Below are 16,285 nucleotides of genomic sequence, written 5' to 3'. Positions count from 1 at the left end.
TTTGTGGGGATTTACATGGCGTGTGTGTGTGATTATGTCTGTGTCTGTCAGAGAGAAGTCCCCTGTGAATTTGTTTGGCCTGCTCTAAAAGTCCCTGATGCCATCGGCTCTCCTCATTTAGCTTCCTCAAATCCAAAGCTCCTTTATACTGTGTTGATTCCACTGGTTAGTGTTGGCAGCAGAAGCCATTAAAACATTATGCTTTTATGTCTAAATGTAGACCTCTTCCAACTGGAAGGGACATATCAGTGTAGTGTCAGGAGCATAATGCTGTGTGATGTCAAAGTTTGGGACAAAAAAAGGATATGAGACCTTTGTGGGACATATTCTGAGGGTTTAAGGCCCAATCTGTAATTTTGACAGCCTGACCATTCCATGACGAATCAATCGATAGCCTGACATATGAAATTGTTTTAAGATGGTCATACTATGGATCATTTAGCTATTTGATTTGGAATTTTTGGACCCCTTTAGGTATGCTCCTAAAATATTGACAAAATGATTTGATAAAGTATTTAATTTGGCCTGTAGTCCAGAGAAACGCATTGAAAAAGTGTTTGTCCTATATCTTGGAGAAATAAGAAAGCTCAGTAAATATATATACAGTCATAAGTTTACATTCACCTTAGCCAAATACATTTAAACTCAGTTTTTCACAATTCCTGACATTTAATCCTAGTAAAAAATTCCCTGTTTTAGGTCAGTTAGGACCACCACTTTATTTTAAGAATGTGAAATGTCAAAATAATAGAAGAGAATGATTTATTTCAGTTTTTATTTCTTCCATCACATTCCCAGTGGGTCAGAAGTTTACATACACTCAGTTAGTATTTGGTAGCATTGCCTTTAAATTGTTTAACTTGGGTCAAACGTTTCGGGTAGTCTTCCAAAAGGTTCCCACAATAAGTTGGGTGAATTTTGTCCCATTCCTCCTGACAGAGCTGGTGTAATGGAGTCAGGTTTGAAGGCCTCCTTGCACGCACACGCTTTTTCAGTTCTGCCCACAAATGTTCTATAGGATTGAGGTCAGTTTGTGATGGCCACTTCAATATCTTAAATTTGTTGTCCTTAAGCCATTTTGCTACAACTTTGGAAGTATGCTTGGGGTCATTGTCCATTTGGAAGACCAATTGTCCATTTGGACGACATCAAGACTGATGCCTTGAGATGTTGCCTCAATATATCCACATCATTTTCCTCTCTCATGATGCTATCTATTTTGTGAAGTGCACCAGTCCCTCGTGCAGCAAAGCACCCCCACAACATGATGCTGCCACCCCCGTGCTTCACGTTTGGGATGGTGTTCTTTGGCTTGCAAGTCTCCCCCTTTTTCCTGCACACATAACAATGGTCATTATGGCCAAACAGTTCTACAGTTCTATTTTTGTTTCATCAGACCAGAGGATCTTTCTCCAAAAAGTATGATCTTTGTCCCCATGTGCAGTTGCAAACCGTAGTCTGGCTTTTTATGGCGGTTTTGGAGCAGTGGCTTCTTCCTTGCTGAGCGGCCTTTCAGGTTATGTCGATATAGGACTCGTTTTATTGTGGATATAGATACTTTTGTACCTGTTTCCTGCAGCATCTTCACAAGGTCCTTTGCTGTTGTACTGGGATTGATTTGCACTTTTCGCACCAAAGTACGTTCATCTCTAGGAGACAGAACGCGTCACCTTCCTGAGCGGTATAACGGCTGCATGGTCCCATGGTGTTTATACTTGCATACTATTGTTTGTACAGATGAACGTGGTACCTTCAGGCGTTTGGAAATTGCTTCCAAGGATGAACCAGACTTGTGGAGGTTTACACATTTTTTCCTGAGGTCTTAGCTGATTTCTTTTGATTTTCCCATGATGTCAAGCAAAGAGGTACTGAGTTTGAAGGTAGGCCTTGAAATACATCCACAGGTACACCTCCAATTGACTCAAATGATCAGAAGCTTCTAAAGCCATTATATAATTTTCTGGAATTTTCCAAGCGGTTTAAAGGCACAGCCAACTTAGTGTATGTAAACTTCTGACCCACTGGAATTGAGATACAGTGAATTATAAGTTAAATAATCTGTCTGTAAACAATTGTTTGAAAAATTACTTGTGTCATGCACAAAGTAGATGTCCTAACCGACTTGCCAAAACTATAGTTTGTTTACAAGAAATTTGTGGTGGTTGAAAAACAAGTTTTAATGACTCCAACCTAAGTGTATGTAATCTTCTGACTTCAACTGTATATACAGTATATATTTTTCACACATATTTAAAAAAAAATTGGGGTAGGCACAAACTACCTTCATACTTCCATACATTTTTTAAAAACTGGTACCGGTTACCTTCATATGAGTCCTTGGACACTTGTGGGGGTCGTAGAGCACCATCGTGTTCGTGAGAATCTCCCATCTCACATTAGTTTGTAGCCCAAACGGTTTAGATGCTACAAACAGAAGTTGGCACATTGACGGTACCGACGAATCCCCTGACTCTTGTGGGGGTCGTGGAGAAATCATGCTAGTGAGAATCTCCCCTTTCCATAGAGTGGTATTAATAGTTAGGTCAAACTGTTCGGATGCTACAGACGTTTTCGTGAGAGGACCGATTTTCGGTATGTCTCATGGTCTGACAAACACGTCTCTAGCTCTTCCACCTTCCACCGCAGATGCTGAAGTGTGACATCTGCCGATGCGGTATCTCTAGCTTAATCGGACAGATTTTAATGGAGATGTTCTTATTATGTAACTTAGATTTCATTGGTGCGTTAATCGACTCTAGGGGCTTTTAAATGGATAGATAGATTGAATAAAATACCCTAAAATATATAATTTTTATGGACAATCCTTTTAAGCTTAGAATGTTTGTCTACGGATGTGGAACATGAAGTAAGATTGAGAGAATTTTAAGGGAGAATAGGAGTAGAGATGGGATAACATCGAACTTAATGGAGGTCAAATGTTGAGGGAACATTTTTTTCCCATTACTGTAGGATGAGCCAACGACAGGGATGGACCCCAAAGCCAGACGCTTCCTGTGGGACTGTATCCTGAGTGTCATCAAAGAGGAACGCTCGGTCATCCTAACATCACACAGGTACGTATTCTTACAGTTTTAAGGCCCAATTCTTACTTGAGATTTGTGAGTGTGGCTCTGAATTGCATTTTCCTGTTTTACTATTGGGTTCTCGTTCGCAATGTTGAAAACATTAGCAAAACAGTAGCAATACAACACTTCTTCACGTCCTTGCAACATATGTTTTTGGGATTATGCTAAGGTAATAAAGCAGTGCTAAACTAATTCAGGCATTTCTGAGCTTTGTCCTTCAAAAACCATGAGCAAATGAAAATTCCTTGAAAGTTATTGTTGATCCTTTAAAGCTATTAGATCTGATTTTCGGAGTTAGACTTTACTGTCTTCATACGCAAATTAGTGAATGGGCCAGGAGGAGTAGACAATGGTGCAATAACCAATACGACACACCGTAACTCAAACTGAGAAATCCACGAAGTACAACCAACGGGATGGATAGTACTTCACTACATTCATGTTTATTCGTGACTCCAATGTTTTCTCTCTCCAACCTGCAATATTGTTTTCAAATCTTCTGTTGGAAGCGGGTGGTGCAAAACTCTTGGTACAGTTTAGTTTGTGAATCCATTAACACCACTCCATATTGTGTTGTTTTTCTGAGAAACAAAATACATTTGTTATATTAGCAATAGCGGCAACACGGCTCAGTTGCGTTCAATCGTCCATATCCCAACCAGGTGCTTTAGTTTGTCGAGTCGCGCATTCGGCAGGTTTTACATCGTCATAATCCTAATTGCTCCATCCCTCAGCAAAGCAATACAAAGCCTCCACCTCAATAAGACATGAATCTGTCTGCATCCAAAATGGCAGCTGAAACTCAAAGAAACACAAAATAATACAAAAATGTACAGATGTTCTCCTCCCTTGTCTCACGCCCACTTCGTCGCGCCTTTAAACGAACAGCGTGAAGCGAATCCCGGAGAAAATAATTGTTCAGCTAAAAGTTATCCATTGTCTGCAGTATTAACCACAGAGCAGGCGAAATGTGGATGCGGCAGGCATATTTCAAAGACAGACCAAATGTTTCTTGTTTTATTTCTTCAAATAAGGAAAAAGGCTGAGCTTGAACATTAGTCATTAGTCAGCCCTATGGGTGCAGAGAGGACATTGTAGACAACCAAACCCGAAAAATGCTTATCTTACTAACTCTTGATTCAGGTCTGCAAATCTTTTGACTAATGTTTGCATAGAGTCAACACCTTTTCACATAAACTTAAAATTCTATAGTCCTATAGTACACAATTGAACCTCTCTCTCTGTCTCTCTCTCGCTCTCTCTCTCTCTCTCTCTGTCTCTCTGTCTCTCTGTCTCTCTCTGTCTCTCTCTGTCTCTTACAGCATGGAGGAGTGTGAGGCCCTGTGCACGCGCATGGCCATCATGGTGAATGGACAGTTCAAGTGTCTGGGCAGCATCCAGCATCTCAAGAGCAGGTGAGGCCTCAACAGTGTCACTAGCCACTAGGCCATAGGCCACAGCTTTAATGCTGCTCTCAATGTCAAATTCCAAAAGCAGTGTATAACAACCTATACGCAAGCCCTGCAAAATGAGTGACATACAAAAACACTATTACATTTTGCCTTTACAGGATCCGTTGGGGTTAAGTGCATAGCCACAGTAGGGGTGCTGCAGCTCCCTTGAAAAATAAATAATAAATAAATAATGAATACATCATTTAATTTTTTTCTTCTCACAAAAGTAGTGCACTGGGACTGTGTATAGCGGACTGATATAGCCGTCTGTAGCATGGGCATCCCGCCCCCCTTTCCCCCAAACATCCTGCGGCTATGGCTAAGTGCCTTGCTCAAGGGCACATCGGCAGATTTTTCACCTAGTCGGCTCAGGGATTTGAACCAGAGATCTTTCGGTTACTGGCCAAACACATTTAACTGCTAGGCTACTTACCTACCTCTAAGGCATGATGCCATCTAAGGTTTGTCTCTATTCTATGAAAACCAGCACACTTATAAAGGGAATCTATTAACCCTCATACATCATCAGAGGTGGTTCTGTCTTGGCGGTTCTCAAGAACATTATGCTCTAACTATCCCCCGTGCTATTTTATGTAGGTGGCCTTGCCATAATAGATCAACCAACCCTAGCCCTCTTTTGACATGATTGTTGGCCTTGCTTTAAAGCTGTGATCCACGATAGGCGAAAAAGGGCCACTGGCCACCCCAGGCATTTGCTATTGTTTTTGTTTTGAGCAAATGAGCATCTCATGCAGCATCGTGGTAAAAGCAATTGTAGTACATAATATGCTGTGCCACGTGCCATGACAACAAAAAACGTGCTGGATGTTTTAAGTAACGTCTTTGTTGTTGTAATATAGCAAACTGACGTGGCCGTTTCACTGCTATCGATTCCAGTCTTTGATTGTGTCAGATTAAAGAGGAAATGTAGTACTATTCCATATAGGATGCTTTATTTATTATGTTTATTTATTTATTAGCTCCATGTTGTTTTTCCCCTATTTCATGATGTAGTTTAAAAAAAATCAAGTCAGAGCGGGAGGAGTGGAAGTGGGAGGTGGGGGGGGGGGGGGGGGCGAATGTATGTTAGGTCTGAGCAACGATGTCAAGGGTATTTCCCATCAAGAGGTTTGCTGTCATATAATCTCCGTGGCCGTTAAATCAGAGGAGAGAGAGCGAGAGGGTGTGTGTGTGGGGGTGGGGTGGGGGTAGAGACAGAGGGAGGGTGAGAGGAGACAGAGGGAGTGAGTGAGGGGAGGGAGTGAGTGAGTGAAAGAGTGAGGGAGAGAGAGGGGGAGGGAGGGAGGGAGGGAGGGCAGAGAGAAAAAGAGAGGGAGAGAGTAGGGAAGCGAGAGATGGGAGGAGGAGAGTTATGTGCTTACCTGTCCCTCCCAGCTGTAGCCATAATTGACAGATCCTCTTTGTCAATTACTTCCTGTCCTCAGGGAGAACAAGACTGTCTTCAATATGAACAACACTGTATGGATAGGGGATGTGGGAAGAGGGAGGTGCTAAAAGGGTTAACCCATGATTTAGTCTAGTGTAATCACTCACTCCACAGATTAAAGCAGTTAGGGGAAAAAATGTACGTTACAGGTGTTTTGTTTGGTAATTTTGGGTCGCGAGAGTTTTTGTAGTGAATTGCTATCGGTCAGTTCTTGGGACACAGTGAATACTTAAAAATTAATAAACGTCACTCTCTCTTTTGTGTAATTAATGTTTCATGAGGTGTGGGGCCGTTAATGACTAAAAAGGCAATTAAAGGTCCAATGCAGCCGTTTTGATATCCAAATCAAATCATTTCTGTGTAAAAACCTTACTGCTCTTAAAAAATAATACAAAATTGCTTCTCAGCAAAGTGCAATTTCTCAAGCAAGAATTTTACTTGGACTGTCAGGTAGTGGTCTGAGTGGGGAGGGGAAAACTGAAAACCAGCAGTTATTGGCAGAGAGGTTTGGAACTCTTATTGGTCTATTAACTAATTTACCACCTGGTGGTGTCACCAGGCAGACCAACTCTATTCCACCAAAAACGGGCTGAAATTTCAGGTGGTCTTTTCAAACAGCTCTTATACTAAAAGGCCATTTTCATAATTTTCACAATTTCACAGCATTATTCGAACAGTGTGGGAATATATATATATGAAACACAAGAAAATCGAGTTGTTGACTACACTGGGCCTTTAATGACTGTCTCTGTTTTCCTTTCCACTCTTTCCCCCTGCCACGTGCGCCTATGAAATGACAGAGAAACGGGACAGACGGACGGACAGGGGACGGGGGGGCGAGTGTTTGATCAACCATTTTTGAAGTCAAGCTGTGCAAACCACTCTGCAACGTAATCTATTCACATTGGAAGCATGCTTTTCTCCTGCTTGTTTATGTAAATGCTCCCCGCCATGTGGCGAGGGAGGTGTGTGTGTGTACGCAACGTCTCCCTAATACCCAAGCTGTTGCAGATTTGGAGTGGAAACTTCCATCAGCGTGTCACTGGGGGGAGGGGGGGGGGGCGGCGAGGCAGGTGGTGTACTGCTGTCGCATTAGTGACTGACCTGCATGGTGGGCAGTGCGACATGTTCTCTCCTCCACCCTCTCCTTCTCCCATTGCTGAGAGAGAGTGTGGAATCTCGCCACAGGTGCCTCTCACATTTTGACCCCCTATAGCGAATGTGTAATACACGCTAGCCCACCTCACCCCCACTGATCCTCCTCTCCTCCAAACATCTCGCTACATTACCCGTATTTATCTATCCTCCTGCTGCCTCTCTCTCTCTCCCCCCATCTCTTTCTCTCTTCCCAGCTCTCGGTCTCCCCATCTCACTCTCTCCTCATCTCTCTCTCTCTCTCTCTCCTCATCTCTCTCTATCTCCTCATCTGTTTGTCTCTCTCATCTCTCTCTCATCTCATCTCTCTCTTCATCTCTCTCCCCCATCTCTCTCTCTCTCCCCAACTCTCTCTCTCCCCATTTCTCTCTCTCCCCATCTCTCTCTCTCCCCATCTCTCTCTCTCCTCATCTCTTTCTCCCTCTCCTCATCTCTCTCTTTCTATCTCTCTCTCCGTCTCTCTCCTCATCTCTCTCTCCTCATCTCTTTCTCTCTTCCCATCTCTCTCTCCCCATCTCTCATCTTCCCTTCTCCCATCTCTCTCTCTCCCCTCATCTCTCTCTCTCTCCTCATCTTTCTCTCTCCTCATCTCTCTTTCTCCTCATCTCTCTCTCACCATCTCTCTCTCCCCCTCATTTTCCCTTCTCCCATCTCTCACCCCATCTCTCTCTCCTCATCGCTCTCTCCTCATCTCTGTCTCTTGTCATCTCTCTCTCTCTCTCTCTCTCTCTCTCTCTCTCTCTCTCTCTCTTTCTCTCCCCTCATCTGTCTCTCTCTCCCCATCTCTCTCTCATCTTCCCTTCTCCCATCTCCCTCTCCTCAACTCCCCACTGCTGCCTCTCATCTCTCTCTCCTCATCTCTTTCTCTATCCCCATCTCCCCCCCTTGCTCTCAGGTGGTAGCGGAACCTCATCCAACCTGCTCAAGCCTTTGTTTGTGCTGCCCTCTTTAGGCCACACCGATGACCTGTCTTCCCACCTTCTCATTGGAGCAGCCTGGCCAACAGCCGCATTGTTTTAACAACCCAACCCTGTATATCAATCCGGCCCCAAATGAGCCAAAATAGCCCCATTCAAATCAGAGAGAGCCCACTTAACGCAGATAGGGGACGGACAACGTTTTAAGAGGGTGCCATTTTTCATGGCCTCATGATTGTTTTGCCTTTAAGAGTTCCCTACCTACCTGCTCCATGACCAGGTTGCATTTCAAATTAATCATTCTTCTGAGGGGGGGGATTTATGAAAGCCCAGCACAAAAAGAGAACCCGGGAGATGAATAAGTGGTAGTAAATATATTTTTTACAATCCAGAGGGATCCCAGGTGTTAAATAAACTGAAATGAAGTGCAGGGCAATGAAAGGGCTTCTACATCTCCCCTACTAGCTTGTCAGGGAAAGCGAGAAGGACGTGGGAAACGGGACCTTCACCTTTTCTTTTCCTGTGAGTTACATCATTCATATGTCTGGAGATTGAGGGGTTATGTGGCTAGCAGATGCTATATTTCGCTGCATCGCTGCAACTTTTTTTTAGTTTGTCCTTACTTAAGGGGAAGCAGTGAAATAAAATATAAAAGAAAGCTGCAAAGTGCCTTTAATGCATTAAGGTAATGCGGCGTGCGCAGCAGGAGAGTTTTATAAGAGTGTCTAAAAGTTGGGATCAATCTAAGGATGTTGGCTTTGAAAAGTCTAATAAATCTGCTCTCGCTCTCTATGCGGATTGACTCGGGTGCACTGTAGCTAAGTAGTACACTATCTAACTGACTGTCAGTGTCTGAGATGGATGGGAAAATAATACCCCTCACGGTTTACAATGCATCAGCGCGTAGCTGTAATTAATAGTGTTTGCACACGGACAGATATCTAAAATCCTCTACGGCCAGAGAAAGCATGTGTGTTCATGAATGCAGTTTATGTATGCAGAATGTGTGTGTGTGCGGGTGCGTGTGTGTCTATTCCAGACCTCATGTGAACAGTACGTTTTGAATAAAACATGCCTGTGCTGTGTGCATATCCATTGCCTGTGGGTTCTCTGTACCGAGGAGCTTCAATGATGACCCCTATGGGCGACCTCTGTGTGTGACCCCCTCAAGGACTTCCTGCCCGATTAAAGCACGGCCACTCAGGCTCTTGGTGTGACCCCCCCCCCCACCCCTCCGGACACAGTATGGTTGTAGTTGGTGACCTTTTACCTCTATTCTGCCCTCTCTTTTCACACTCTCCCTCGCTCCACACTACACAGCACTCCAGCAGGTCTCTGCCCCTCTTTCTGAAGCGGGATGTTATTTGTTTAAAATTACACGGTTTGGGACTCTCCAACTGAGTCGGGAGAGTAGAGAGGGGAGCGGAGAGAGAAGAGAGAGGGGGGAGAGAAGGGATAGAAGTGAGGAGAGGGGAGTGGAGCCAGTATAATCAGAGAAGTTAGATATAGAGGCTCTGTGAAAAACCGTGGAGCTTCACTTGTAACAGCCCTCGTAGGGACCGAGTCTGAATAATGAATGAATAATGAACTGTTGGATGAGATTTAAACCTCTGCCAACTAGACAGATAGACAGACAGGCAGATACCCAATCCCAAATCAACCCCTAGCTCCCACTCTTGTGTATTTGTGGATATCTGAATGAAATAGATAGGTATGGCAAAAATTCGCCGAGCATATCACTGAGCAAGAGAGTTATTTCAATGTTACTTATACCTTCCTCATCTTCTCAGATCTCCACGTGCATAACGTGTAGGGGAATATAGGGACAAGTGGTTAATTTGGGATTGGGCAAAACAATTGACGAGTGAAGATGCTAGCATTTTCTATTGTGTTGAGATGATCTTATTGTGGTGAGATAACGGAAGGGTATAAATGGGGAAAATTAATATATAGCACACCGTTCTTCCTATAGCCACAGTGTAGCAGAGAAGCGAGAGAGAGAGAGAGAAAATTGATCAGCCGCTTTTTTACCACCGCTAACAAGAAGCATTTGACTACACATGCAAGCCTGAAACCCTTTCTCGCTACCGACCATTATTGCATTTTTTAAATGTTTTCGTCTTCGCTGAGCTCGGGACTTCTGAAGCTCGGCTGCTCCTCACCGGCTTCAGACAGGCAGACTTCCTGTCTGGCCCAAGCCCATCGCTAAGTGGAGGGGATTTTGTCAGACTCTTGATTGGATGATGAATCGGGTTTGATGAAAGCAGGCTTGATGAGATGTCAGAAGACTCCTGCTCAGACTGGCATCTCTGTTAACTTAGCCTTTTGTTCATTCAAACTTTGTACTGATGGCCTATTTCAAAATACTATGGAAGGAAGTCCACTCTACTTTGTACTCACAGGGAATTGGACATTGCCTACTAATTACTAAAACTACGTACTAGGTACTACATACTATTTAGAACGTACTGTTTAGTAAAAAGGTATGCAGGTATGCAGTACGAAAAAAATATAAGCAGCAACAATAGACTCACCCTAATTTGAAAATGCACTATCTAATGTTGTTTCCCGTCATTATTTAAATGTAATACAGCACCTTATTTCATTATCAGCTGATTATGAGCTTTTGTCAAACACATGTGGGTCTGAAAAGATGACTCTCTTCCTCAATAGCATTCATCCAATTCTACTACATGAAAAGCCTAAATGAGTATGACATCCTGGCATTTAAAGCATTCTCAATTTTCAACATTTCACATTCTATAAAATATTCTATTATCGCATATTCAGACACGACCATGGTTTGTTATTCGGTATAATGATGTATTGGCATTGAAAGGCTCTAGGAGTCGACAGACATTTAAATATGTACTGTGAGGCTCTGTTCAAATATCTATACTAGCATACAGCTTATAATGAAGCAATGTACTGGCCGTGGATTCTAAGTTGTATGCTAGTACGAATATTGAAACATAGCCTTAGTGTGGTACTTCGAACACTTCCAACCTCGAGTAGCCATCTTTGTATTGGAGGACTCGCCCGTCCACCCAAGGGAACCATTCGCCTTTTCACCACCACCGAGCTTCACAGCCCTCTCCCACAGCCCCCTGAGATAGTGGAGGCTGAGGCTTGCTCACCATATCTCTAATTACTATTAAGGGATTGCTGCCTTTCCTTGCATGTAGCACTTAACAGCCCACAATGGACATTTCCACAAGTAAATATAACATTAGGAGATTAATTAAGCAGAAAACAACGGGTCATAGAGCACTAACGACAAAATAACAAGGTAAAGTGTCTTATTTTGTGCTCACTGGACACAGCGTAAAAGCCAAGCAAAATGCAAAATTGTAATTAGCGGATATAAGGCTGTGGCGGTCATGAAATTTTGTCAGCCGGTAATTGTCATGCAAATGACTGCCGGTCTCGCGGTAATTGACCGCTAATTAGCATAAACACATTTAGCAACTCCAGGCCTCCACAAGTACAAGCTTTTGGAACATATGCATTTAAAAAAGTCTAACAAATCTATTTAATATACACCATCACAATAAATCCATGATTTATTTTAGGCAGGTGTAAATAAATGTTATGATATGAAGAAAATGTATTTCAGAAGAACATAATACAGTGCCTTCAGAAAGTATTCCCACCCCTTGACTTTTTCCACATTTTGTTTTGTTACAGCCTGAATTCTATATGGATTAAACGTTGAATTATATTTTTTGACATTTTTACAAATGAATTAAAAACATAATCTCTGTTCCCCACACATACAATTATCTGTAAGATCCCTCAGTAGTTAAGCAGTGAATTTCAAACACAAAGAAGGGCACCTATTGGTAGATGGGTAAAAAAAGAAAGAAAAAAAAAGACATTGAATATACTGTTGAGCATGTTGAAGTTATTAATTACACTTTGAATGGGTGTATCAATACACCCAGTCACTACAAAGATACAGACATCCTTCCTAACTCAGTTGCTCAATGGCTGAGATAGGAGAAAATTGAGGATGGATCTACAACATTGTAGTTACTCCACAATAGTAACCTAAATGATAGAGTGAAACGAAAGAAGCATGTACAGAATAAAAATATTCCAAAACATGCATCCTGTAAGACACTAAAGGCACTCAAGTAAAACTGCAAAATAAATTAACTTTGTCCTCAATACAAAGTGTTATGTTTGGGGCAAATCCAACACAACACTGAGTATCACTCTTCATATTTTCAAGCATGGTGATGGCTGCATCGTGTTATGGGTATGCTTGTCATAGGCAAGAACTAGGGAGTTTTTAGGGATAAAAATCAACAGAATTGAGCTAAGCACATATAAAATCCTAGAGGAAACCCTGTTTCAGTCTGCTTTCCAACAGACAATGGGAGACAGTACTATAACCTAAATCACAAGGTCAAATATACACTGGAGTTGCTTACAAAGATGACATTAAATGATCCTGAGTGGCCTAGTTACAGTTTTGACTTAAATCGATGGCAAGACTTGAAAATGGCTATCTAGCAATGATCAACAACCAATTTGACAGAGCTTTAATTTATTAGAGACTTACCCAGAAAGACTCACAGCTGTAATCGCTATTCTAACATGATTCTAACATGTATTGACTTATGGGATGTGAATACTTATGTAAATTAGATATTTCTGTATTTAATTTTCATAACATTTCTAAAAACATGTTTTCGCTTTGTCACTATGAGATATTGTGTGTAGATGGGTGAGGAAATAAATCATTTTAATCCATTTTGAATTCAGGCCGTAACACAACAAAATGTGGAATGAGTCAAGGAGTATGAATACTTTCTGAAGGAACTGTAGCCGCTTCTATGCGCACTCGCTCTGTCTTGGGAAAAATATCCTTTATATTTTATTCAGCTAAGTGTCACGCCCTGACCTTAGAGAGCCTTTTTATTTCTCTATTTGGTTAGGTCAGGGTGTGATTTGGGTGGGCATTCTAGTTTGTCTATTTCTTTGTTGGCCTTTTATGGTTTTTCCGGTGTCATTTAAATAATGCACCTTGGTCTCCTTCTATCAACGAGCGTAACACTAAGTTCAGTTATATTGTTCTTACTATAAAATCATATAATATAAAATAATGGCACAGGACTTATAAGGATATTTTGTCTTCTAAATTAACTAGCTTACAGCATATGGTATGGTGCTTAGCCAGACAACCTACAGTACAGTAGGCCCTTATACAGTATGTTGTACTTAAAAGTGATAATTTGAAACAGGTCTTGTACGGTAGATTATTAAGAGTTATTTGCCAACTTTAGTTGTTAATGATACAAACCTGATACAACAAAATGTCTGAGAAATCAAAACATATATGGGCTGATTAAAAATAAATAAATGCTTGCGCTCTGTTCCTGCATACGCTGTTCTCTCAAGCGATCATATTTTCACCCATCAGACTTTTCTTAATTTAACAGGGGGAAAAAGACATGTCATCCGTTAGCACTCCAATAGCGAAAGGAGGCCGCTTTCTCGTGTCTCGTTTTTCAATCCGGCCAGGTTGGCTCCTCCGGTTTTATGGTGGAGCAATGCTTTATATTAGCAGCTGAAAAATAAATATAATTAGGAGGAGAAGGCTGGCATCCACCTCTTTTTTGAGGAAACCATCAAAACTCTCCTTTCACACGGCGTTACATATAGAAATGTCTGGGATTAGAATAAGAACACTTAGTTCACTCAACACATCAGCCACTGTTTAAAGAGCATGCAGCCTCTCACTGCGCGACAGGTAATATTCCTCCCAAACTATGTACACCATGTCTAATCAAATGTTATTGGTCAAATACACATGGTTAGCAGATGTTAAGGCGAGTGTAGCGAAATGCTTGTGCTTCTAGTCCGACAGTGCAGTAATATCTAACATGTAATCTAACCAATTCACAACGACTACCTTATACACACAATGTAAGCGGATGGAATATGAATATGTACATATAAATATAGGGACACGCGATGGCCGTGCGGCATGCAATAGATGGTATAAAATACAGTATACAGTTGAAGTCGGACGTTTACATACACTTAGGATGGAGTCATTAAAACTTGTATTTCAACCACTCCACAAATTTCTTGTTAACAAACTATAGTTTTGGCAAGTCAGTTAGGACGTCTACTTTGTGCATGACACAAGTAATTTTTCCAACAATTGTTTAGAGACTGTGCACAGGTAGACAGGTTGACTGTGCACAGGTTGACTGTGCCTTTAAACAGCTTGGAATATTCCAGAAAATGATGTCATGGCTAAAGAAGCTTCTGATCATTTGAGTCAATTGGAGGTGTACCTGCGGATGTATTTCAAGGCCTAAATTAAACTCGGTGCCTCTTTGCTTGAGCTTGACATCATGGGAAAATCAAAAGAAATCAGCTAAGACCTCAGAAAAAAAATTGTAGACCTCCACAAGTCTGGTTCATCCATCATCTGTACAAACAATAGTATGCAAGTATAAACATCAGCTGCGACCACGCAGCTGTCATACCGCTCAGGAAGGAGATACGTTCTGTCTCCTAGAGATGAATGTACTTTTGTGCGAAAAGTGCAAGTCAATCCCAGAACAACAGCAAAAGACCTTGTGAAGATGCTGGAGGAAACAGGTACAAAAGTATCTATATCCACAGTAAAACAAGTCCTATATCGACATAACCTGAAAGGCCGCTCAGCAAGGAAGAAGCCACTGCTCCAAAACCGCCATAAAAAAAGCCTGAATACGGTTTGCAACTGCACACGGGGACAAAGATCGTACTTTTTGGAGAAAGATCTTCTGGTCTGATGAAACAAAAATAGAATTGTTTGGCCATAATGACCATTGTTATGTTTGGAGGCCGGCAGCCTTGCGAGGGTTATCACGTTTAAATGTTTTTCTCACATCGACCACGTTGAAGGAGAGCCCACAGTCTTTGGTAGCGGGCCGTGTAGGTGGCACTGTGTTGTCCTCAAAGTGTCCAAAGAAGTTGTTTAATTTGTATTCCTTGATTATGTGTAGACCCTGCCACATACATCTCATGTTTGAGCCGTTGAATTTCGAGACTCCTTTGTCTCTATACTGACGCTTTGCTTGTTTGATTGTCTTGCGGAGGAAATAGATACACTGTTTATATTCGGTCATGTTTCCAGTCGCCTTGCCATGATTAAATTTGGTGTTTTGCGCTTTCAGTTTTGCACGAATGCTGCCATCAATCCACGGTTTCTGGTTAGGGAAGGTTTTAAAAGTCACAGAGAACAAAACATCTCCAATGCACTTCCTAATAAACTCACTCACCGAGTCAGTGTATACGTTGATGTCTGAGGCTACCCAGAACATATCCCAGTTCACGTGAGCGACGCAATCTTGAAGCGTGGAATCCGATTTGTCAGACCAGCGTTGGATAGACCTAAGCACAGGTGCGACCTGTTTTAGTTTCTGTCTGTACGAGGGGAGCAACAAGATGGAGTCATGGTCAGATTTGCTGAATAGACGGCGGGGGAGGGCCTTGTATGCATTGCGGAAGTTGGAGAAGCAGTGGTCCAAAGTTTTGCTCGAACGGGTGCAACAATCAATGTTCTCAAATTAGCTTTGTTAAATACAGTAAATGCAGACTCAGGATATATGGTTTCCAGTTTACATAGAGTCCAGTGAAGTTCTTTCAGGGTCGTCGAGGTATCTGCTTGGGGGAGATATACACGGCTGTGACTATAATCGAAGAGAATTCTGTTGGAAGATAATGCGGTCGGCATTTGATTGTAAGGTATTCTAGGTCAGGTGAACAAAAGGACTTGAGTTCCTGTACGTTGTTATGATTACACCATGAGTCGTTAAACATGAGGCATACACCCACGCCCTTCTTCTTACCTAAGAGATGTTTGTTTCTGTCGGCGCAACGCATGAAGAAACCCGGTGGCTGTACGACTCCGACACCATATCCCGAGTGAGCCATGTTTCCGTGAAACAGAGAATGTTAAAATCTCTGATGTCTCTCTGGAAGGCAACTCGTGCCCTAATTTCGTCCTCCTTGTTGTCTAGAGAATGTACATTGGTGAGTAATATGCTCGGAAGCGGTGGATGGGGTGCTCGCCTTCTAAGTCTGACCATGAGGCCGCTCCGTCTGCCTCTCCTGCGGCGACAACGTTGTTTTGAGTCGGCCTCTGGGATTAGAACCAATGTCCAGGGTGGAGCTCCGAACAAAGGATCTGCTTCGGGAAAGTCGTATTCCTGGTCGTAA

At 42.3% G+C, this 16,285-nt stretch overlaps 1 protein-coding gene across 1 annotated transcript in view; it reads left to right on the top strand.

The window, feature by feature from the left end:
* LOC139534553 (phospholipid-transporting ATPase ABCA1-like) overlaps positions 1 to 16,285 on the top strand; it is a 292,873-nt gene that overhangs the window by 264,428 nt on the left and 12,160 nt on the right. The window contains exons 47-48 of the mRNA XM_071333760.1: positions 2,971 to 3,074; positions 4,409 to 4,501. Of these exons, the coding sequence (XP_071189861.1) occupies positions 2,971 to 3,074; positions 4,409 to 4,501 (197 nt within the window). The remainder of the gene's footprint in view (positions 1 to 2,970; positions 3,075 to 4,408; positions 4,502 to 16,285) is intronic.

Source organism: Salvelinus alpinus, chromosome 11, assembly GCF_045679555.1.
Source record: "Salvelinus alpinus chromosome 11, SLU_Salpinus.1, whole genome shotgun sequence".
In the NCBI taxonomy this organism is placed as follows: Eukaryota; Metazoa; Chordata; class Actinopteri; order Salmoniformes; family Salmonidae; genus Salvelinus; species Salvelinus alpinus.
The sequence above is the reverse complement of the archived record's forward strand: the minus strand, read 5'-3'. Positions and strand labels throughout refer to the sequence as shown.